General features: G+C 38.3%; 1 protein-coding gene across 1 annotated transcript in view; it reads left to right on the top strand.

Moving 5' to 3' along the window:
* LOC134743589 (speckle-type POZ protein) overlaps positions 1 to 25,219 on the top strand; it is a 52,311-nt gene extending 27,092 nt beyond the window's left edge. Inside the window, exons 3-8 of the mRNA XM_063677148.1 lie at positions 3,847 to 4,018; positions 9,107 to 9,444; positions 17,658 to 17,899; positions 20,995 to 21,173; positions 21,795 to 21,937; positions 22,612 to 25,219. Coding sequence (XP_063533218.1) covers positions 3,847 to 4,018; positions 9,107 to 9,444; positions 17,658 to 17,899; positions 20,995 to 21,173; positions 21,795 to 21,937; positions 22,612 to 22,765 — 1,228 coding nt within the window. The 3' untranslated portion in view covers positions 22,766 to 25,219. The remainder of the gene's footprint in view (positions 1 to 3,846; positions 4,019 to 9,106; positions 9,445 to 17,657; positions 17,900 to 20,994; positions 21,174 to 21,794; positions 21,938 to 22,611) is intronic.
* Positions 25,220 to 26,649: the final 1,430 nt, after the last annotated feature.

The following is a 26,649-nucleotide window of genomic DNA, read 5'->3' as shown; positions in this document are numbered from 1 at the left end:
AGTCGTTTTATGGGCTCTGGTATGTGGTAACCCGTATTTATTCGTATAACCGCAGTATTGAGGGCACCTATTTCCTTGATCAACATCTTGCGCAATATCTTATTTCGCAATCATCGCTGAAAGGCAAACAAGAGTTATTCTATTCTAGTATATTCAGATAACCAAGTCTAGATAACATCATTTGAAAATGTTTTGCAGTCAGTCGGGCACAATGGCGCTATCTAGGTAGCAGGCTAACAAAGCCAAAGATGAGTAGCTATGATATTGTTAATCACATAATCGCCATAGGTGCGGTTAGCCTGAAACGAATGTAGGTCGGGCCGCTCCATTTGCCACAGTGGCAAATTGTTGATCGTCCTCGGAATGCGCGTGCAATATCTTATCTATCTGTGTAATCGGGCGCTGTGCCCCATCCGATATTGTCATCGAGGCAATTCGGGCGGCCTCGCGGGAGTTACGTTACGATCTAGTTGTGCTAGGCACTGTAAGCCTCGTTAAACTCTGAGCTCCACACTTTTTCGGGGTTAATGGGCCTCACGAAAGGATTGAACATTTGACAGGTCACGCGTCAGCGATTCCGTGGATTTTTAATTGCGCTTCTGCGCATTTATAATCTAGCTATTTGTAATACACAGCAAAAGTAGTTGATGAAATGCACAAAAATACATCATTCTATTATGTTCTTTATGAAATGCCACATATAACATTATACATTAACATTTGCTCTTCAGATTAGCCTTGTTCTGGTTCTGCTTTATGCATTTGCATTAAGGTACCGGACGAGATTATGTATATGAATAGGTATACCATTTTTGAAATGGTACAGCAAACGCATCAATTTGCAGTTCTCGCAATACCGCCGCCGCCGCCGCTCAAGACTCGTCTCTCGTCTTTCTGGGTCGCACCGATTAATTCGCTTACCCTACTTTTGTTCACTGCTGTAACACTTTTATATGTTTGACATAATTTTACTGCTCGAACGTGTTACCAAGTAATTGCATTTACTTCATACCTATAATTTTTACCATACCATTTAAACCGATGAACCGATTTAGTTGAAATTTGGTATAGAGATCTTTTAAGTCCCGAGACAGGACATAATTTGTAATTGGTGTAAACCGTTCTTGTAAATAAATAAAATAATAAAAAGTTTTTATCTCAAAAATCATACTTTGAAGGTGTGAAATTTGTTGTGAGGGGAATTCAGCTTCTTCGCCGAAGTTGAATTCCTGAGGTTAATAAACAGTTCAGTTTGGGTTTGAAGTCATGTTTGGTATCATTTTCAACTAAATCAAACATCTAGAGCATTCCAAATACTATTTTAATCGGTTCAGCGGTTATTGGTTCCCCATACAAATTTCCACCCCACTTTTCACACCCTCAAAATATGATTTTGGTTATAAAAACTATTCTATGTACCTACTGTCCCGGGACTCAAACCATCTCTATACCAAATTTCAACGAAATCGGTTTAGCGGTTTATGCGTGAAGAGGAGTATAAAAAAGGTTTTTTTTAAATTTTGTTTTTACGTAGGAATGGTGTGAATGTTGATACCATAAATGAATTCAGCACCCCCGATTTAAACAAAACCGATACCAAACCCGGCAGCAGCGGCGGCGACAGCTTCACTAATGTAGATAATCAAGATAAAAATGAGAGCCCTAAATAATCCTTTAAGAGCGGATATCTCAAAAACTATACAAGATCGAAAAACTTGACTTAATAAAATTTGTAACAAATTAAATCACTTTTCATTTTGTATAAATGGCCATGTCGCTCAGACGCAGTTTTCAAGATATAATCGAAAAACCGAAAAATTGAACCTTTAGACCCCCCTCTCCACCCCGGCACGGCACCAGAGTTATGGCCGGGGACTTGATATGTTCACCTCCTAACTAGTCCAAACAAAGCTACGAAGTCAAAAATTGTGTTCCAAGCATTAGAAACTTGTTATCATGAGGCGGTGATGAATTACAATCTAATATCTATCTAAATTATAAACTCGTTGCAAATGCAATTCATTAACCTGTACTCGTTTCAAATAATACGTTACTCATTTCCTGATAATTGTTAAATGTTTATTTTAATGTGACTGATGATAAATAACTTACTTATTTAACTAATGTATATTGTTTTGCTTTTCATATCAGTAAAACTCAATTTACTTTTATTATAACTGGAATAAGGCAATCATACATTCATGTGGATAGAAGCTACTTTCCTTTGCTGCTTCACAAAGACGGTTGCAGGATGTGGTCGCCGGTCGAGGTTCTTCGGAATGCATTGGGCCTCCTCGCATCACACACTGCAGCGACAGTGGTGCGGCCTGCCACCACGAGCGGATGCGGTGCTGGTCGCGCGGTGATGAAACTGACACAGATTCTAAAACGCGTATTTGGTAATCGAACTCCAACGTGAAAGTCGCACAGGGCACTCGCGTACAATACACGTCCCACTTCATACATATCACTACATTTTTTGACGACACTAAAACCCAAAAGCTTTTTCTCTGTACAGTCATTGAACGCACGTATAGGTACTCGTACCTAAATGTGTTCGCGTCCCAGTTTTGGGGAGCGAGACTCGATCGTTGATTGGCTTATATCAAACATTGCTACATTTTCGCCTTGCATTCAATTCCATGAGAAGTTGCCAGTATTGCCTTTCGGCCGCTAGGTCATTCGTACACTAATAGTTATTATATTACTTATTATATTTATATCGAACACAAAGCCAATTTAATTTCCATTGTGCGTAAGCGCCTAAGCGGGTCGTCGTTTGCGGAAAATGACTTTATTTTGTATCACTCAATGTATTGCTATATCTAAGTAATGGTGACTGTATTTATAGTACTGTATTTGCAAACATATTACACCAACATACCTGTAACGTAACACATGCCTGTTCTGCGTTATGAAAAAAGTCTTGAAAAGTCTTTTTTATTTCTCATTTTCCAATGAAATCAGTTTCCTTATATGCAAAATTACAAAAATCAACCCTAAAATTTTAAAATAGGTAAGTAGCTCGTTATTGGGGGCACAGTATCAAATTCAAGTCTCTTAGATACCGTTGCTGTACGAAATTGTAGGTCTAGCAAAATGCTTTATGGCATAGCTAAAAACGCAATAACACTAACTAGGTGTAACTATAGGCTTGAAATTTCTATTAATAGTATCAGTCGATCAAGTTTGTTTTTAGGGTCAAATGTCTATATGGGACCCATTGCATCAAGCAATACTAAAGTCAGAAATTATATTCAGTCGTACTTCACTTGCGAAACGCTCCTAACAGTCCTAACAAAACGATAAGTAAATGTGACGTCACCGTCCGAGAACCCATCCTAGTATGGAAAACAAGAAAATTGCGACTTTGACGGTGAAATATTGCGTTTATGTATATAGTTGCAATACAATCTTATTTTAGATAAAATGTATGGAATCAAATGGTACCATTACTTTTTACCTTCTTGAACGTTAAAATAAACTAAAATTTTGAAACTTGTTCTGTACTTTTATCATTTCCATATATTATTTTAATATCCACATTATTGTGATAAATTGCTCATTTGCTATTTTATTAGATTTTGTTATACAATTCTACATGTGTTATCATCTCTATCATAAAAAAAAAACACTAGGGATAAATTACGTTGTCTTCGGCTTCGGAGTTAATATCTCTGTGTAGCGGTACACGTTAGCCCATATGTGCTATATTCTGCTTAAATGCCCATGTATTTGATGTATTGGATATCCTTAGTACCCCATATATCCTGAATAGTCCCAATGAGGACATTGAATTTGATTACATAATATCAATAAATAATGTGTTATGTATTGTTGTTGCAGGCTCGGCGCGGGCAGCGAGTGCGGCGGTGGAGGGTCGGGCGGCGGCGGCGCGCCCGCTCCGCAGTCGGCGCGCGTGTCCTCGAACGTCGCCGGCGGCATGGCGGTCAGCCGCGTGCCCAGCCCGCTGCACGACGGGAACACGCCCGTCGCCGAGAACTGGTGCTTCACACAGGTAATGTGCAAACATTATATGTATATCAGACGTTTACCGTATTAACATAATGTATTAGGTGTCGTACCGATCCCTAAGGTTATCTCGCGTTCGTAAAACACAACGAAAACGTTGTTAAACTAGGTGCATACAAGCAGAGGCCCAAAAATTTTGCTTGAATCGCAAATATCACAGGCCTTTTTCCTACATTGTTTTATACAAGTCTTCTTTAAATATCACCGAAACTAAATTTCGGTACGTGTTGTAATTACGTTCCACAGCAAATCCAATTGACATGTCAGTTGGCTTCATTAAATACAAAACACGATGATCATCATACTGTCTGAATATTTATTATCAAATTACACCGCCCCGTAATTAAACAGAGTTCTGAAATCATTAAAAACTTTAGTTTATAAAGCTACAGCGTTGTACAAGATTGTTTCAGATAAATAAGTGCTAATTCAGAGTAGATTGGAATAGGGATCTGGGCTCCCAAGAGTCTCAAGCCCCAAATGCATTAAATATCCAACGCGCATAATTGTACATCAGACATAGTAGCAACGTGAACTTCGGGTAAAAAAGAAGGCAAGAGGCAAACACATTACGTAGATTGTGGCCGAACCCTTGTTGACTTTTACGTCAGTCCTGTTGTCCGAAAACCGCACTGCGTTCGATTGTATGCAAATGCATGTATGTTAGCACTTCATCAGCGTCACATGCCGTGTATGGACACGTTGCGTTGACCATCCAAATTAAGTACTGAATCGATGTCCGTATTTTTGAATGTTTAATTATTAATTCAAAGTTACTAGCTTTAACAGCTTAGTTTATTTTACCTAAGTACCTACTTACTCCTCGGAAACTGTGTTGTTTTTAACCGCCTTCAAAAAAAGTTTGTCAGTTTGACCCGCATGTTTGTATGTATGTATGTTTGTTCGCGATAATAAAAAAAATACGAGTAGTTAGTAGTGCAAGAACTAAATTAAAATTAAAGAGTAAACTAATTACTTATGTCTTTTTTATGCAAGTAAGTGCAGCGTTCTTCGTTGCCTAAAATTTTGGTTCTCTAACATTTTGGTTTGGCACCGCCTTCAAAAACTAAGTAATTACCCGGGATGGTTATTAATTTGCTTATTATTAGGTATTCATAACTTTTTTGGGTAGGTATATAAAAAAAATTTTTTTGCTTTTCAGTGAGTTGGTTTTTTGAAGGCGGTTGCCTTTTTCAAAAAAAAGAATGAAATTGTTTAAAGCACAGGTATACATAGGATACCTATGCCACTTTGTGTTTTATAACTAATATAAGAGCAAACTCGATTACCCATTTATAACACATGCAAGGGTAAAGTTGCAAAAAACTAATTAAGCACTTATGTCATAAGCAAAGTCAACCTCGAACGACCATCGAAATAGACTCCCGGTGGGCACATCAAGCGGAGTGATCGTAAAACTTGCTCTACACTCAACGCCGTAAACATGCCCGTCCGAATACGACACGGCGATAATATTGTTTTCACCACACCAACTCGGAAAGGCTACTTTGTACTTAAAAACCGATAAGGATGTTGCATTTTCTTTTTGAGTTGTTTGCTCATGTTTAAATGATGATTTTGGATGATAATTATTTTATAACGTTCATGACGATCGGTCTGGCCTAGTAGGTAGTGACCCTGCCTGCGAAGCCGATGGTCCTGGGTTCGAATCCTGGTAAGGGCATTTATTTGTGTGAGGAGCACAGATATTTGTTCCTGAGTCATGGGTCTTTTTTATGTATTTAAGTATTTATATATTATATATATCGTTGTCTGAGTACCCATAACACAAGCCTCCTTGGGCTCTCTCTATGGTGGGACTTAGTCAATCTGTCTAAGAATGTCCTATAATATTTATTATTATTTATTTGGATTTGATTTGGTTTCATTTTGTTTGATGCTTTACAGTTAGTATTTTCCTTGCGTAAAATTCCTTTCCTTTTCTTCTTGAAAATTTTTGTGTTTCACTCGGTGGCAAAATTTTGTTTAACCCTCGTGTCCCCTTGTAAAACAAATAACTATTGTTGGCCATTATCTTTGAACTTGAAATGTTAACGTACCAACGATGATGTGTAAATCAACAAGGCAATATAATAACACTTCCTCCTTCTCGCAAGTAGGTACGTTACGTGTTCAATAATGGAATCGTTATGATGGCTCGCTCACGTTGCGAAAAGACGCTGCGGCTCAACGTGACGATCGACACGAACTTGCAAAATTAAAGTAAACCTTACAATATTACAAAATTTAAGTATTAATAGAGTAGTCCAAACGTGATTGCTAATAACTCATACGACTTTTACGACACGTAAATCAACAATATGCTTGGGTGGAATAACTGCGGAGGACTCAAACGTGCCGACAGAGGCATTTACGCAAATGTTTGTTCCGGCACACATTCGAGATGCTCGCGGTTCGGCGGTAACGTCGCACCTTGCGCGTCACTAATACGACTACGTCGGATGGTCTAATTTGATTTTACTGTGAATAGAACTTGCAGTCGAGGCAGTGAAACCCGTACAAAGTAGGTATATGTAGCTCTTTGTAATGTTCGGATCGATGCTTTCAGTTTTCTGGCTAGACGGTGACAGCTCTCGAAACAATTGGGACGACCGTTTACTTCCGACGACATAGTTACCGACCTGGTATTACCTTTTTGATGCTTTTTACCCAAAAATCTATTTGATTCGCGAATGATAACGGTGTTCTCCGCATTATGCTCGACGAGGCGGCACGTACACTTATTAAGGTCTTCGCTCTAGCTTGGTTCAATTTCGGCTTCTTGATCATCATTTTGTTCACCGTTATTAACGGAATTATGTTTTATATATTTTATACAATGTTTGTTAGTTTGTATGAACTTATTTGGACATAAATCTAACTATCGATCATGTGTATTAAAAGTAAGAAACAGTAAAGTTCTTGAGCCACATTTACAAGTACATTTCATTGTTTCCGTAGGCATAGATACGGCAGTCGAGGTTGGAACATCCATGGCTGACCGTTGAGACAATTGCTAAACGCTAGGCTCAATTTATCTCTTTATATTATTTAATGGTTATCAATTTACGCGTTGTTATCCGAGTAGGTGGCTATTATTGATCGCAAGAAACAATGAGCGCTTCAGTATATGGCCCTGAAACGCAACCTTAGACCTGGTACACGTTATGTCGAAGGTTTTATATAACCACAGACACATGTACAGATAATGGCTATTGACTGATGTCAGAACGAATCACCTTGGTGCCTGCAGACAGCTCACCACCGATGTAAATACATAGAACGGCTAGCTGAAGCCCTGAAACGTGGCTCGCGGAAGTGACGCGTTGCATACGTGACGCGCTCAAGGAGAAAACTTTTAGCTAGGAAAAGATAGCATGCGCTATCTATATACTAATAAATCATATCGACAAGCATAAATTTTACGGCCAAATTTTGTGATAAATAATAAAATGTTTACCTTCAAGTTGCGTAACAACGTACAAACATTTTCGTAGTGTGGTTTTAAAATCATGCTTACTTATAATACCTATAGCCAAGAAATCTCCGCACTAGACACTGTATCGAGTGTCCCAAAAAATTATTAAATTAGTGCAAATAAGTGACTATTATACTATTATGTTAGGTATAAGATTATGAGTGTCCATCACAAATATCAGTAATTTTAGTAATTTTACGGGCACTGCTCGGTGTTATCGCCATGTGTTTTAAAGCAAGTTTCTCATGCAGCTCGATCCCCAAGTATATTATGTGTATTAGTATATTAAGTAGAATAACCTCGAATTTACCTACTATTACATCAGCAACATTACGCAACTTATTAATTATGACACTTATTCGCCACCATCGCAATGAGATACGCGTCAGTCAGTAATCGATTAACTTGCCTATAGAGGAGAGAAAGCCGGAGACAAAATTTCTAATTTAGAAGCCCGTAATTGTTGTCTAAGTTGGAAAGTTACCTGTCGCCATAGGAATTTGGGGCTCGCGTTTTCCAAATAAAACTTACACATAAAGATAGTTCTACTTTGCCGATGAAAGCGTATTAAAGAAAAAAGTAAGCAGGTACGTTTAAATGACAGTACGCTAGTTAGGTATGGATACAGATAAAAAGAACGAGACGTCCCTGCTCTCATGTTAGAATAGTAATCTGGCGATAAATCTGTCCACGTCTGCCGTATAAGGCGGCCGGACGAGTTGGAATCTGCAAATGGGCGTTATCTGCGAGTCCGCAAACGCGGGGATGATGCGGGCGGCCTTGGAGCGGGTCGGCGACCGGGCGAAGACCCCAACAGCACCGCAAGCCCGCAAGCAGCCAACGGTCGAGGGCAACGACCACCGCCGGAGCCCGCGACCAATTCTCACCTATTCCTCCTGACCTTCACCTTGCTCCAAGCCTTTACCCGGATCCGACTGGTATGGTATGGGCCATACTTACTATACTTTTTGTATGGGCCCCAAGCCACCTTACGAAACGCTCCAAGTACCGTTATAAAAGCTTCTTGCTTGAGATGTTTTCTGTTAGGTATGCACATGCGCCCGACCTTAAAACTAATGACATGCCTTTATACAGCGAATTTAAGAAGCATTTGACATCTGTATGTGACGTATGTCACAAAAATAGTAAACCTATCCAATATGATATCAATATCGCTAAAACTCACGGAAAAGCCATCGCTTGGCTATACTACCAATTTAACCATGTAGTTATGACCGCACGCGCCCGGCATACAAAAGCGATACCAAAGTATTCGAGGAGACTCGCGAACAAAGGACAATATCCAGCAAATAGTTTTACGATCCATTTTAAATGATTTATTATGTTGATATAGACGGTACATCTCACTTGGAGGCGTGTTCGATACGTGAACATTGAATCTACCGACAAAACGCATGGGGCGTTTTGTGTGTTTACCAATGAAACGGACCTGTCAGTTCAGTCAGGTCACTGTTACCAAGCCTCAAAATGCCTATTTTTTCAACTTTTGCAAGTATAAATAATAAAAGCACCTTTTATTCGTTTTGATCAAATTTGCATAAAGCCTACTAATGGTTTCCTTTGTTCTTGTTACAGGTCAAAGTGGTGAAATTCAGTTACATGTGGACAATAAACAATTTTAGTTTTTGTAGAGAAGAGATGGGCGAAGTGTTAAAATCATCGACATTCTCAGCCGGTGCTAGTGATAAGTTAAAGTGGTGTCTCCGTGTTAACCCTAAAGGACTCGACGAAGAGAGTAAAGACTACTTATCGTTATATCTATTATTAGTGTCGTGTAACAAATCAGAAGTCCGAGCAAAGTTTAAGTTTTCAATATTAAACGCGAAGCGGGAAGAGACGAAGGCGATGGAGTCACAGCGCGCATACAGATTTGTTCAAGGCAAAGACTGGGGGTTCAAAAAGTTCATTAGAAGGTGAGTTCTAGTTCTAGAGGTTCACAAACTTTTATATGAACATTCTTTTATTTGAGCATTTTCATTTAATGTTTTAGGCTATGCCTATACTTGTTTTTTTAGCATTAGAAATGACTCCGCTGAGTAAACAGGAGGATTATTATCTGGCACTTTATGCAGAATATTAATAATGATTTAATTTCTACTAGCTTTGATTGTTTATCATTATTTGGGTACTTGAGAATTTTACCTGATTTAGAACTGCATGTTTACTTCTGCGGTGTTCTTTCTAATCCTAAAAAGCGAACTATCATTTAGGTGATTATATTTAAATCACGCTTAAATTAAATTTGTCTCGTCAGTATTTTGTCGGCCCATAAATAGGTAAATGTTACAATCTTGAATCATAATGAGTAATGGCCATTTATTTTTGATGTCTTTTTCACGGGCGCTAATTTAAACAATTCTCCACCGTTTTAACAAGCACTTCAGATTTGATCTCGAAGCATTTTGTGAGAAAATAATAGTGATGTATGTGGTTTTTATAGATGTTGCCAGATTTTATCAAAACCCACGACCTGACCGCGGAGTCGTGGTACTACGCCAGTAAAATTTATATATAAGACTAAAACTGTATAATTTATATTGCCTGATGCTGAGCGCAGGTGAGTTTAATTTTTTGTCCGTTTGTCCAGTGTAACTGTGATCTCAGACTTCTCCGATACTTGTAGTAACATTAAGAGGAAAGGGGACGACCGGCTCTCCATACAAAGGTAGTCCCCATTTTCGTCTCTGGATATTGAGATTATGGAATTTTTTTATACAATTAGATGGAGGAGGAGAGTTAGGAGCGAAAAATAAATTCCATACACAACTTTAAAAGATCTTAACTGTTATAACACCAAAAAAAAATCTAACGTATGGGCATAGCTATGGTTATTTATTATATATTAAAGTGTGTAAAATATTTTCTATAGGTAGGTAAGGTAGGTAATATCAATACCCAGGAAAATGGGGACTATACGTTTGTATGGAGAAGCAGTCGTCCGTCCACTATTGTCTTAATAAACATGCGTAACCGCGTTATACGATTTTATTGAGAGGCGATTTTGGACGTGCATGCAAAATTAATCATAATAATTTTTCTTATGCTATTATTTTCGACTGCTCTTATTTAACTTCGAGCGACCGAAATAAAAAAAATCTGATTCCGCACGATGCGCTCTGTATTTTAAGTTCTGTTTACACATCGATGCATGACAAAAGCGTTCATAGATTTGCTGCAAGTGCGAGTAGGAAATGTATGAACTTTGTACTTACGTATCACTAATCAATGCGTAAACAGGCCAGCGATGGGAATAAATGCTGTTGTCCAGTAAAACGTGCGTGGAGTGCATCGACGTTGGCACTCGACAGACCATAGCCAGCGCACATTAAACACTTACAGATACCACTTATCTGGCTAGAGCCCAGTCCGTTTATTACACGTTGTGTTAAGTACACATACACTATATTTACCTATTATGATTATTCGAATAATCTCTTTATTACGCATCGTGGTCATGTTCACTTGCTTTAAGGCCTTTAGGTACTTTAAGTTGTTCTAAAGCGACGTATTTCTTATTGAATACCATTATACCTATAGATAATTTAGACGATCCAAGACACTGGCCAGAGTATCGCTGGGGGGTATGGGTATTGGCACCAAGTAAATGTACTCAATTTGCTAGCGTAAACGAAAAACTGTAATCGTGGTCAATTGCCAATGACGTAAACTAAACCACTACACCGCCACACTAATATTACTCAATAACCATGATCCGTCTAGTAAAGATCGAGTTTTATTATATAAGTATTAATAATGATTAACTAACCATTTGTGTCAAAAAGTACAAAGGCCATGCCAGGATAAGCTAAGTGAATCTGCCCCCAGCGAGTTTTGGCTTGTATTTTTATTTTTGATGATGTGGCTTCTATTAGTAACAAGTATGCAAAATTTCAGCCCTCCAAAACTTAATAGTTTTTTTATAAAAAAAAGAAATATGATCTTTCTTCAATATTTTTTTTTCTAGTCAGCCGATTTTGACGAGCATCACGTATATTGTGCATAAAGTAGACAATTATAGGATATATTGCTGTACAAAAAAAATAAAAAATAAATCTCTTTTTTTTTAGTACTTTCACGTCAACGACACCTCCATCTTCCTTTTTTCCCTAGCTAGCCTCTTTAATAAGCTACAAATTGAATATATTTACTTAATTTTATCTGTGGTAAATACATGATACTACTTTATTGTAAGACATTGCGCTACATAGTGCCGATATTTTGATGGTATAGATATACCATCAAAAATAAAAAAAGTGCGATAGAACTCAACAATTGTGAGCTTACCCAGGTCTTAGTCACAGTCCTTAAAACCGGACAGCTGAGGGCGTTGACTTCGTAAGTCTTCCGGTTTCACCTATCACTCGAACAAAAACAAGGCAATTCAATAGCGATTCACTCCCGCTGCGATTCTTTAGTATTTCTCCCATAGAAGGCAGATTAACGAGCAACATAGTCGCGAGTACTTATGTTTAATTTATAGCTACTCAAAGATTCAAAGATTCAAAGATTTATTTGTTCAACATAGGTAAGTTACAAGATGTTAAATACATATTTCAGTATCACTATGTCGTGCCTATTGGCATACAAATTCAATAAAAATACACGCTAATCATAATATCACAGAAAAACAATAATAGTCAAAACAGGGTTATGTCATGCAGTAAATCTTAATTAGGTAATTCAGTCAAAAATTCTATAATAGAGTAATATGCTTTCTCGGTAAGAAAAGCTTTTAGGTTTTTTTTAAAAACATTATTCTTGTTTTTACATGCAATTATATTCGCCGGTAACTTGTTATATATTTTGTGAGCCATTCCAAGTATGCTTTTTTGTAGAAGTGCCGTTTTATTTGGTACTTTTTGCATAGACTTTAGTTTGTTTTGAAGGCGAACGCTTTTAAACTTACTAAATAGGCTGTGGTTTGTATTGTTGTTTGTACTCGTAATGACCATTTCAGTTTTAAAAACTAGCCTGTTAATACTCTCGCTCAGAATTTGACGAATCGATCTTCAATATATAAGTTAACACGCGTTACTGACCTTTCGGCTTTCAGGGATTTTCAGGGATATAAAATCTTATTGAGACAAGCCTAGCATACTAGAGTTTCCCGCCAGCGATTCCATACAAAATTGCTTACCGCTGCCGCACAATGCCGCGATCGATTTTGCTTACAACCATTTGAACCGCTGCGCCGCGTGCGAGGCGAGACATGCCGACGTGGGCTTAGTTTTGTGTCCCTATGCTGACCTAGTACAGAATGGATATCATTACAGAACTGTCAGAAAATTTTGATTGTAAATCTAAAACATCATCGAAGCTCTGTGATCTACCTATTGTACATAATTCACTTGTAATCTATGGAACTATCAAAATTATGAGTAGCTAAAGTATGGACATGAAAAAATCTGGTCATGCATGATATGGTAAAACTTTTGAATGAATGAGGATTTTCTACTAGCGCTTTTTTTAATGATTTGTGGATATCAAACTACATAATAAAAATACAATCATAATATAACGTTAAGTTGTTTGTGAGTTTCAGCATTATATGTGACATTTTCAACCAAAAGGTACCACATTGTCGGTTATCAATAAGGTTGATTTCAAATTGAAGCTCTATGGAAATGGCGCCTTATTGACTATCGACAATAAGTACCCTTTTGATTGAAAATGGCACATATATTCCACCGTACCTATATTTTGTTGAACAGCGTTTTCTGATAATCTTCACTCGCTACCTGCTACAATGCTGTCTCTCTCTACTCTACCTACCTCTACCGCTACCTCGGTTTAATCATTGACAGGCATCTCTCATGGGTCGGGCAACTTTCTGAGATCAGTCGGAAGGTCACCTGTACCTTACACACACTCTACCGGTTCAAAAACTTCCTTCCGGTATGCACAAAGAAATTGCTCGTTCAAGCACTCATCCTCCCGCTCATTGATTATGCTGATGTGTGCACAACCAACATGGATCAAAATTCTCTCAACAAACTCTATCGACTGGTAAACAACGGAATACGGTTCATTTTTGGAATTCGAAAGTTTGATCATATATCCAGCTACCGCCGCCAGCTCAAGTGGCTCCCCATACGTCAGCGCCGATCCTTTCGAATACTCTCCTCACTCTTCTCTATCCTATTTGAGCCCATCACTCCAGAATATCTCAAATGTAACTTCAGCTTTATTACCCCGCGCCCAGGCTGCGAGCTGCGTGCTGCCCGTTCTCTTAAACTCTCTGTTCTCCCTCACCATACCGGTTTTCTCACGTCTTCTTTCGCTGTTCAAGCAATCCGTCTTTGGAATTCGCTCCCTCTAACGATTAGACAAGCCCCAAACAAGCTGACTTTCAAACGAATGCTCTACAAGCACCTGCTAGATACTGTCTAGTGGGACCCCCCCCCCCCTCCTCCCTTCCCCGCACATGCAAATATATATTTATGTATATTATATGATAAATTTGTATATGTATTTATATTGTTTATTTATGTAGTTTATAAAGGTATTATAGAATATAAATATTACTAGTTTGTATATTGGCGTTAGTATTAGAATTTATATTTAGAAAAAAAAAATTTCGCATCGCACTGCACCCACCTTAACAATTTCTGTTTGGCCCAGTGGTTGACTGGTAGAGAATGCCTCAAGGCATTAAGTCCGCGTTTTGTACTTGTTCTTGTGCAATAAAGTTTAAAATAAATAAATAAAAAATAATGGTACAATTGTATTTATATTTTCTCAAGTTGTTTTACGCTCAATAGAATGTCATCTTACCAAAAAATACTTGTTTTAACACTTTTCCACCTACTTGAGGTAGTTAGGACTTGCTACTCCAAGCACTGAAAGTTGTTTTTATATGGGAGGCATTATTCTGTAATAAACCAAAATTTTAAAAAATATTCGAACTACCTCAATCTGAAGTTAACTAGAAAAATCTTAGCTATTGTGAAAGGACCATGGAATAGGGTAGGGTATTTGACATCATTAAAAATATATAACGAATTGCTGTCATCCTGAAAGATAATAAACTAATAAATTATATTTCACTATATTTGAATGTAAATTATGTTTATTTTTTGGAAAATAAACGAAAGAAAATTTAATATTTTTTTGAAATTTCATCAGTGACGTGAACGCTCTGTGATTGGTTAACGCTCGGATGACGTCACACGCGGGTAAACTTTTATATGGGAGGCATTATTCTGTAATAAACCAAAATTTAAAAAAATATTCGAACTACCTCAATCTGAAGTTAACTAGAAAAATGTTAGCTATTGTGAAAGGACCATGGAATAGGGTAGGGTATTTGACAACATTAAAAATATATAACGAATTGCTGTCATCCTGAAAGATAATAAACTAATAAAGTATATTTCACTATATTTGAATGTAAATTGTTTATTTTTGGAAAATAAACGAAAGAAAATTTAATATTTTTTGAAATTTCATCAGGGACGTGAACGCTCTGTGATTGGTCAACGCTCGGATGACGTCACACGCGGGTAAACATTCTTGATTGCCTTGAGTGTTTTAACTGTTTTATTTGTATTTAGTTAATTTTAGTTATTGTTCCACAGTTTTCTGATATATTCCGATTTATCCGTATATCTAGTAGCACAATATTCATAAGAATCTCAAAATGGAGCCGAAATATGTGAAAGCTGATAGCGGCAACCTACCAGACATAGACGCATTAATGGTTGCACTTTTCTTTAAAGATAATCCGGATTACTATGCTGTGGAACTTAGAAATGTAAAAACAGCTGTGTGAGTATACGTAGAAATTGTTTATTTACGAATATTTCGATTTCGATGATACGAATACGACGACGATGTATATATAGAATACGATGACGAGAATAGTATCTCCATACTGCACTTTAGTTTGAAAGAAAAAGTATGTTACCAACTACCTACTAATGCTGAAAGAGCTATGTTATGAGGTTATGTAGTAATACATTAAAAACCTAGATCTTGTTTCGTTAAATAACAAAATCCGTTGCTTTAATTACCATATTTATTTACAGTTAAATATTACTTACATCGAAGTGGTCTTCACACATAAAAACATTTATATGCGCTAAAATGCTCTTTGGGTCTCTTCGCGCTAGTTTTAAACACATTTTTCTTTTTTGGGATTCGTTGGAATGGAAACAAACGATTTGTCTGGTTTTTTTATAGTCGTACTTGAACATTGCGGCACGATACACCACTTATATACCATTTTACAGTGAAATAATGAATTCAATGCACATAAACCATAAGATTAACTAAGGTCATTGACTGAGTTTACTTGCGCGTGACGTCACACGTGTCACGTGATTAGCTCCTTTGCAAAAACAGCGTTTAAGGCGCGTTCAAAATAAATAAACTTTAACATTGTTTTTTTATATTTAATACAGGAAATTTCACGGAAATATCAATGTAGTGTAATTATTAAGTCATAAACAATAAATTAAAACCATTTTCAAAAATTAGTCAAATAACCTACCTAGTCGGCTCATAAGTTCTGTCACTGGTCTTTAAAATTTAAATTTGGAACTCCTAAAACAAAAACCGTTCTGCATTTGAATTTCGAATCTTTATTAAATATTTGAGTAGTATAATTTTGCAATTTTCTGTTTTCTTCAACATGGAGTGGACGCTTAAAGATAGCCGTACCGCAATAATTGCACTATATCGTTGTGGTCACTCGCCGACTAAAATTTTTAAGCTACTTGAAAATTTAAAATTCTCTCTAAGATTTGTGTATCGTACCATAGAAAGATACAGTGAGGTCTCTAGTTTAAATGACAAGAAAAGAAGCGGTCGTCCGCGTACAGCTAGGACTCCAGCGGTTGTACAAGCAATTAGGGCACGCATTGCCAGAAATCCCGCTAGGAAACAAAAAGTTATGGCCCTCCAGATGGGTTTGAGCAAAAACACGGTGAAAAGAGTGCTTAATCAAGACCTGAGACTTCGTGCTTATAAACGAAAAACTGGCCATCTTCTCAATGGTCGGCTTAAAGCTTTAAGGCTTAAAAGATCTAAAGCTTTATTGAAGAAGTACGCTAAAAATAAGCACCGTTGTATACTGTTTTCGGACGAGAAAATTTTTGACATAGAAGAAAACTGTAATAAACAAAATGATAGAGTGTACGCTCGCAATAGTAAAGAAGCGTCTAATAGCATTCCCCGTATTCAAAGAGGTCATCACCCTTCATCTGTGATGGTTTGGCTGGGAGTTTCTTATGCGGGCGTCACTAGTATGCATTTTTGTGAGAAAGGAGTAAAAACTAGTGCCAAAGTGTACCACCAAGACACGGTGTTGACTAATATCCCATACGATGTTTCTAAACCAGCATTGGGTTTTCCAGCAGGACTCTGCTCCAGCCCATAAGGCAAAGTCTGCACAAGCCTGGCTCGCCTCCAATAAAATCGACTTTATACGGCATGAAGATTGGCCCTCCTCTAGCCCAGATCTTAATCCTTTAAACTATAAAATATGGCAGTATTTAGAGGAAAAGGTGTGCTCAAAACCTCATGCAAATCTAGACTCGCTGAAAAAATCTCTTGCTACGGCAGTGGCCAATATCGACATGAAAGTGGTGCGTGAATCCATTGACGACTGGCCACGAAGACTTCAAGCCTGTGTAGATAATTATGGCGGTCATTTTGAATAAATGTTATACATTTAGATTCTCTAGTTTATAAGCTTTCAAACGCTGTACAAATTATACGGAATAAACTTAAACTTTTGATTTTATTTGATACTATGTATATGACAGAACTTATGAGCCGACTAGGTATTTTAAATATCCAGTTAAAAATAAAATAAAAAAGTTAACAGGAAAACTTGGTAAAGACTGTCCGAAGACGCTGTTCAACAAAACATAGGTATGGTCTAATATATAATGCTGACAGTCTCAGACAACTTAATGATTTTTTTTATTGTGTGGTTTAATTTTCACAAATCATTAAAATAAGCGCTGCTTGAAAATCCTCATTCATTTAAAAGATTTACCATATCATCCATGACCAGATTTTTTCGTGTCTATACTTTAGCTTTATTGCCCAATCGTATTCTTACATAAACCTGGCCTAATAACCTATATTCAAGCATAACATATAAAATTCTCAATTCCAGAGATTTTCTACTAGACGAAGCAAATGGACTCCTACCAGAAGACAAGTTAACGATATTCTGCGAAGTGTCAGTAGTCGCGGACAGCATAAACATCAGCGGGCAGAGCAACGTGGTGCAGTTTAAAGTGCCCGAGTGCCGGCTCTCGGACGACCTGGGCGCGCTGTTCGACAACGAGCGATTCTCTGACGTCACGCTGGCGGTCGGCGGCAGGGAGTTCCAGGCGCATAAAGCTATATTAGCAGGTAATACTCTTCCTTAAATCTTAAATCATATTTTTAAATACTAACACACTTCACTTACCATCGATAAAACGAATTGACCGTTAACAGCTTTAACAATGGTACTGAAATCCTATTCAACTTCTCTTCTCATTTGTTCTTTATCACTTTTATCAATATCAATTTTGTCACGGCCGCGGTACCTACGCAACGCACTTATGTGTACGCTCTAGTGGCTACAATGGCTTCATAAGTTAGCTACTTGCATAAACAGTTGACCCGGGACTGTAATGTTAAAAATATTTATATCTAAGGTTAACTATAATTATCTATCCACTTGTATATCTTACACAAAATTTTCTATAGATACCAATGTTCAATATAAAACACGAAAAGAAAAATGCGTTAGGCAATTACATGAGAATTTGATAAACATTAAACAGCCTAGTAATAGGTATGTTCATATTGTTCAGTTAGCACTAATAACTCGCAGCGGGTCTATACGATAACAATAATGTCACAAACGCGGTTAGGAGCTCAGAATTTCCGCTCAGTTTTTCCTCTCCTAATATAAATACAACGCAATACTGGTTTTGTTGTATTGAAGTATGACGCATTCGGCAATATCCCGAAGGACTCGTAGCACATTCTTGTCGTTATTTCGTTATTATTTCGTTACAATAGGTATACATAAATATATTAATTATATTCTTATATAGTTATTATTTAATGCGTTAGTCGTTACATGTTTACCTTATCAGAGTTTTATGATATGAAGGTATACAAATTATTAACTCTATCTAACAAACAGTTTTCAAACAAAGTAATTTGAAAGAGAGTTTAAACAATAGCTATACAACTCTTCACTTTATCTCGCAAAGTAAAACCGAACAATCAGGGCGTCCAGCCTACATTCCAGTCACCAGGGCTTGCTCCCAAACTGGTGTACCAGAAAGTTCGGAACGAGAGCAAATTACTGCTGCACCCAAAAGAGTAGAAAAAAGTAGGACGGTACTCGGTGCCTGCACTTTTCTAGTCCGCTTGGTCATGATAACAATAACTGTTTTTAAGTGGCGCATTCGTCAGTTTTGGACCGCCGGACAATGCGAGAAATATAACAGTACCTGTATATCTAAGTAAGTACAGTAAGGGGTCATCCATTAACTACATCACGAGTTTAGGGGGAGGGAGGGGGTCAAGAAAATGTGACATGTTGTGACAAGGGGGTCACAAACTTTGTGACGTTACTTTAACTTATTTAGATTATTTTTTATTTTATTCGCTGGACAGTTAAATAACAAGTTTTTGGAATATTTATTTTATTATATTATTTTTGGAATGTTTATACATTTAATTTTCTTTCCTAGGTAATCAATTCTGGGTTATAAAATAACTAATATTTCTTTTGTCAAAAATATTTTGATAAAATATTAAGAATACTTAATTCGATTTGCCGTTTTCGTTTAAAAAATGTGATGTCACACCAGGGGTGGAAGGGTTTGCCAAATGTGACCAAATGTGACAAGGAGGGGGGAGGTTTCGAAAAACCTAGAAATTCGTTTGACGTAATTCATGGATGACCCCTAATAACCCCTATTGTAAACATTGGTAAGGGGAAACCACTTTACGCTATAGCCGAAACGGGTTCGCAAAATACGTATTTTTCTTCAAGTGTACCAATTTTGTTTGGTTAGCAATTTAGATCCTTTAAACATTCTGTGTAGGTAGATTACATTGTTAAATGTATTTATATGTATATATACAATACAATAAAAGATAGATACTCACCTGTATAACTCAATCTAAATTACAGATTGAAAATCTGTTTGCCAATTAGTTGGCCATCGTTACAAATTAGTTAATTAATGTCGTTGGACATGCCAGTAGAGCGGAAAAGTTACGTCAGGTCTCAGAGCTGTAACAGATTAGGAAGAATTTTATGGCAACCGATTTGTAATGGAAAATTATGTTCTGTAAAGTGCTAAATTAAGAAAAAAATTCAAGTTCTTCCGTTTTGGTAGAACTGCTACACCTAAAACATATCTAAAGAATAGTAGTAGTTGTAGTAGTAGTAATCACTTTATTGTACACAACACAGGTTTACAAAAATAAATTATAGTAATGGAAGTACAAAGGCGAACTTATCCCTATAAGGGATCTCTTCCAGCTAACCTTCGAGTAGATGAGTGGAAAACTATAGCCAGGTCAGATAGACAAACTTACAGGATGTACAAATTAATATTAAAAAAAAGAAATAACACTATAGATTAAAATACATAAAATACATACTAGCATATATACATACAATACTAAATATATATTATAATATATATAAAGATCACAAGTGTAAGAAAATAAAAATAAAGGTTAGTACTTAACGAGATCACGCTGATTGGAAAGCCAAAGCTGCTTCAGATTAGCCTTGAGTGACGCTACAGACTGGGACTGTTTGAGCGACAGGGGCAACTCGTTCCACAACTTCACAGCGCGAACCGTGAAAGAATTTGCATACGATCGCGTCTTATTAGGAGGAATAGCAAGCGTGAGATTAGAACTCGATCGTAAGCGGTGATCACTGCCTTCAGCCAGATAGTTAAATCTTTCCGTTACGTAAGATGGGGAACGGGGGTCGAAGAGTATATTGAACAGCAACGACAGAATATTCGTTAGGCGACTTGCAGGTCAGCCTTGCCCCACTACTACAAATGTTTATGCGCTTTCAATTTTATATTTATTGAGTCCGTCAAAGTTAACTCTGCACACACTTTTGGCGTTATTCGTAAACGCATTACAAGCCTGAATTAGCTATGAATTGTTGTCTGCATCTGTCATTTTGACTTGTGTATTTATAAGAAAGGGACAAAACATAATTTAACTAATTCAGGCTCGTAAAGTTTAAAGAATAAGGGGGAACGTGAAAAAGTATAGCAGTGTCATTACAAATGAAATTTTTTCATGGTAATTTAGCATTAATGATGACACTTCCACAGTTTCACACTGTCAATATAAATCTTGTGCCGGGTTAGCTAGGACCGAATCTGACCTAATCCCAGAAATAGAACGCAAGCTTGGGTGATGATCTAGTTCCCTTGTTAACATACGTTGTCGTACTATTCCAGCGCGGAGTCCTGTGTTCGCTGCCATGTTCGAGCACGAGATGGAGGAGCGCAAGCGCAACCGCGTGGACATCACGGACGTGGACCACGAGGTGCTGCGCGAGATGCTGCGCTTCATCTACACCGGCCGCGCGCCCAACCTGGACAAGATGGCCGACGACCTGCTCGCCGCCGCTGACAAGGTAACGTGAGATATACAACCGCGTGGACATCACGGACGTGGACCACGAGGTGCTGCGCGAGATGCTGCGCTTCATCTACACCGGCCGCGCGCCCAACCTGGACAAGATGGCCGACGACCTGCTCGCCGCCGCTGACAAGGTAACGTGAGATATACAACCGCGTGGACATCACGGACGTGGACCACGAGGTGCTGCGCGAGATGCTGCGCTTCATCTACACCGGCCGCGCGCCCAACCTGGACAAGATGGCCGACGACCTGCTCGCCGCCGCTGACAAGGTAACGTGAGATATACAACCGCGTGGACATCACGGACGTGGACCACGAGGTGCTGCGCGAGATGCTGCGCTTCATCTACACCGGCCGCGCGCCCAACCTGGACAAGATGGCCGACGACCTGCTCGCCGCCGCTGACAAGGTAACGTGAGATATACAACCGCGTGGACATCACGGACGGACGGACGGAAAAACAGGGTTCTTTTTAATGTAGCATTGAGTTGAAATCTCGTCTGGTTAAAAAGTACCTATGGGGGATAATATTTTTGCTCATCTTAAAGTAGGGCTTTATTTTATTGAACTGGTCCCCGCCGTACCATAATTAACAGGTATGCGTCTGTTTCAGTACGCGCTGGAGCGGCTAAAAGTGATGTGCGAGGAAGCGCTGTGCCTCAACCTGTCCGTGGAGACGGCGGCCGACACGCTCATCCTGGCCGACCTGCACTCTGCCGACCAGCTCAAGGCGCAGACCATAGACTTCATCAATACGTTAGTATACTTGATTTATTATTTTCTTTGTACCTATGTTAGTTACAACATACATACATTTCGTAAAATAGTTATTTGTTTTTCAAGGGGGCAAAGTTGTTGTTTAACCTCTCGTGCCAATATTGATACCCGAGCAAGCGAAAGATTCCAAAATAGAAAAATGGAATCCCGAGCGTTGCGAGGGTTTTAAGGCACGAGGGTTAAACAAATTTTGTCACACAGTGAAACACAAATTTTCACTAACACGAGGAAAATACTAACTGCAAAATATCAAACAAAATGAAAGCAAATCAATTAAAAATAAATGTTACTAAATATTTATTATTCAAAATCTTCATTTAAGTCTATTTTACCAGCCAATATAAGGAAACAACTCAAAATTTGCATTCGATTACTTTGCCCCTCATGTGGATAAAATGCAACTTTCTCAACAGCTTCTGAACAATCAAGAGAGCCTTTACCGGCTGGTGTGGTGAAAATATCTTTGTGTTATCCTAATGCTCGGATACGGCACGATATATTGCACGTTTGGCATCCAACTTCGGGCTAACAAAGAACCGTCCGTAAAACGATACGTAGTTCTGTAAAATCATCACGAGACTAATGAATCGGATATCGTAAATAACGTGACGCGACGTGACGTGCCAATATATAAAGATGGTGTTTATTGTCAGGTCGCACGCGACGGACGTGATGGACACGGCGGGCTGGAAGAACATGATCTCGTCGCACCCGCACCTGATCGCCGAGGCGTTCCGCGCGCTCGCCACGCAGCAGCAGCAGATCCCGCCCATCGGGCCCCCGCGCAAGCGCGCCAAGCAGGCCTAGGAGCCCGTGCTCGCACGCACAAGCACAAGCACGCGCGCACACGCGCACACGCGCACACGCGCACACGCGCACACGCCCGCCTGGCGAGCCCGAAACTCCTTGTCGGCTGAACAGTGAACGTATCCCGAGGATATACTATGATTTTTTTCGGCCTCGGACCCTAATTTGTTAAACAAGCCTTTGTTTCTCTCAAGAGCGGTCTTAAGCACGTACCAAAGCAGCCGTGCTGCGTAAAATGCAACTATCGTAATAGTATTAACTATTAAGGTTCAAATTTAAGTGACAGCTCATTCGGAGAAAGATCAGAGTGGTCTCTTGTTTGGAGATAACAAAACGTGTCATCTCCGAATGGACCGTTTCGTGAATTTGAACCATATAAATACAATCGTAAATTTGCTTTTTAAATGGGCTCGTTCCCGTTTCTTATGTCGGGGCTATTAGCAGTACGCGGTGTGACCCCTGCATAAAGGAAATGATACCTTTTGCTTAACAGATTGGGGCCCGAGCCCGAAAAAATCATCTGAAATAATGCATACTATATCCCTCAGATAATGCGCTCGACGTTTCCCTACGTGCCAATATTCGGTGTGGACGCACGGACCGCCCGTTTTGCCCTCTTGAAACTTCTACGCGAGTTTTACTTTGTGGTGGGGATGGAGAAGATTGTTAAAATGACATAATATATCTTTAACGACTAGATCTGTCCCTCCTTGTGCGAGAAAATTTAAAGTATAGAAGCGAAGTGAGGCAAGTAGATAGGCGGGGTATCGGTATGCGTGACTGGAAAAATACGCTGACACGTAGTACCGCTCGTCTTTTGCCTAAAGAAAACTGGCGTCGTCCGTTTATTATTATCCGTCGTGTATCCGATAGGAATGTTGAGTTGAGGACGCGTCATATGGCATTCGATGGACCGTGATCCTGCCTCAAGGATGTAGTATAGTGGCGACGAGTGCGATGGACTAGTTTGTGTAGTCGTGGATCCACGGATTCATCCTTTTGTTTACTATGATTGATCTCAAGACGATATTCGATCCTAATATTTTTGTCTCTCGCGGTCAGTTAGTGGCGCCGCTTTATAATTATTACTTTTAATGTGTAGATTTACGGAGTTTGGACGCTTTTTGCGCGTTGCCGTAGTTCGGATGTAGCGGAGATTATCGATATATGTTAAGGCTTGGAGTTATCTTTTTTCTGCATGTCGTTTATGTGGAAATTCTCTTGCACTGTTGCGGTTATGTTTTTGTGTAAATTATTGCTATTGTATAACGAATACGAAGCTCATGTCTAGAAAGTATCCAATATACATGTCATGTAAATTTAATCATATGATTACGCGAAATCATCGGCTAACAATATTTTTATTTAACGTAACGAAACAAATATTTAATTAAAAGTAGCTTTTCAGTTCGGATAATCATAATCAAATTGAATTTATTCAACAAGATAATCTCATTCCCGTGCAAAATATCCATTAAATAAGATTTCTCGGTAGATGTTTAAAAGTAGGAACTTTTGAACATAATGGTTGAAGTAGAACGGTATTTGAATGCAATTAATCTGAAAAGCTCGCATTGCGTAGGGTTGCCCGCAACGGTGTCTAAGACGGCATTAATGAAGTAGGGAATAGTCCGCGTGAGACACCGTTGCAGTAACCCTGCGGGTAGCATTTGTAGAAGCTTAGGTGACTCGAGTGATTGTAAGAAGTCTATTAAAATCGTTGGTATTGTATATAGATGAGCTACGATCCCACCATTAAAGTAAAAATATTTCTAAGTACTAAATTGTAAGTGGTATCACAGGTGAAGCCGTAATTTTTATTGCATCATAAGAATATTCCAATAAAATGTTGTGATGTTTCTTGAATTTTCCATAGGTATTACAAACACACACGTACACAAGTTTTTTGTTTTCATTATTTATATGTATGGATAATTTAATTTGAGTGAAGTATGTATTAAAAGTATTGTGTAGTTGGTTGCGCTTCGTCGATTGTATCGCGAGTCACCACCGTCGGCGGTACGTCGGCTCATCTTGCTCACTTGATTCATCAATATTTGTTGATCCAAAATTACAATCGTTCATTAATAACCCCGACCACTTTGTTGTTTAAACATCATCCAAGATTGCTGTGTCAACAGAAATTATGATAATGTATTGCTTCAATCAGTAGTAGTCGCAAACGAAGCAAATGTTAGTAATATCCTGTTGATACAGCAATATTTTAACAAGACATTTGTAAGACTTGTGTGAGTTTGATCTACCCAAGTTAGGTAACTTTGTATTGTTAAACATTGTGGCCAATAAATAGTAATACAAACATTTTATACCCATGTCCGGAGTTGTTCGTGTAATTAATTAAACTTACCTTTTACATAACAACCGTCAGAATATTAACTGTGATTTTCGACATTGTCAATAAGTTGAGCAAATAAATTAAAAATGATGTAAAAATTTTTATTTTCTTCACTTCCCTTGAAAATACAATTCACAGTCCCTTCCACTGCAGCAGTATTGCAGCGTGGCAATATTGACTGCATTACTACCGCAAATGTCAAAATCGATGTCGCTGCCCGGATTTTTGATATTTGCGGCAATAATGCAGTCGACAGTAAAGTCGCGCTGCAATACTGTCGCAGTAGTGCAGTTGCGGTCGGGATCCGAACGACACCTTAAATTTATGATTGCTGAGTGTGTTAAACTACGTTAAACAAAACACAATAATAGGTGACATGACAGTAATCGGTTTGGACGGTGCCAACCCTAGCGGCAGACACGCCCATGCCACGCCTTTTGAAAGAGCTCGGTCTAATCGGCAATGTTTAGGCACGTTCGGTATATCTAAACAAGAGTTTTTGTCTAACAGTGAACCTTCTGTACGTAGTACTATTATTTATTCTGTGTCTTGAGTCCTACGGGACCGATCGGTTCATGTGAGGTGTCGTTTGAAAGAATATTAAACGTCCTATTATTGTTTCTTAATAACCGTAGTCATAACTGCAGTCGTTTACAAAATATTTTAAAATATATGATTTTTTACCGTGCGTGGATGGCATAAATACTGATAAAGTGATAAAACAACATGTCATGATTTTTAGGGTTCCGTACCCAAAGGGTAAAAACGGGACCCTATTACTAAGACTCCGCTGTCCGTCTGTCTGGCACCAGGCTGTATCTCATGAACCGTGATAGCTAGACAGTTGAAATTTTCACAGATAATGTATTTCTGTTGCCGCTATAACAACAAATACTAAAAAGTACGGAACCCTCGGTGCGCGATTCCGACTCGCACTAGGCCGGTTTTTTTTATAGTTGGTCAAACCAAATTGTCAGTAAATAAGAACAAAGAAAACTATACTCATCCTTTTCTTTTGGGTGCTAGTACTAGTGTGACAAAGATAGTATGATTCTCTCTGTCTATGTTTTAAAAACAGTCCTTTGACCAACTATAGAAGAGATCATAGATTAGTATATGTTATTACTGTAATAGATAAGAAACTCTCGGACATTTCACGTTCACGTCTCTACTAGTGCTGCCCCTAGCGGTCCTGCTCTCAACTAATGAGACTGTATATGCAGTAAACACGCACACATGTACACACACACACACACACACACGTACTTATGGGTTCTTTACCTACATGTAACAACTTTAATATTGGAAACTGATTTATGTAGTAATCTTTGTCGTACCAATTTCCATTTGCTTAGAAAACTACATAAATCAGTTTTTCAGAATAAATAAATGAAAACTTATGTTGAATCAAGTACAATATATTATTTATAAGTACCTACTTATTTACATACGTTCCATTCCAAGTAACTAAGACACATGCAAATACAGCGACGCTTTAAGCGCACTTCCGTGAAAATAACTTAACAGC

This window comes from Cydia strobilella, chromosome 8 (genome assembly GCF_947568885.1).
Source record: "Cydia strobilella chromosome 8, ilCydStro3.1, whole genome shotgun sequence".
NCBI lineage: Eukaryota > Metazoa > Arthropoda > Insecta > Lepidoptera > Tortricidae > Cydia > Cydia strobilella.
The sequence above is the reverse complement of the archived record's forward strand: the minus strand, read 5'-3'. Positions and strand labels throughout refer to the sequence as shown.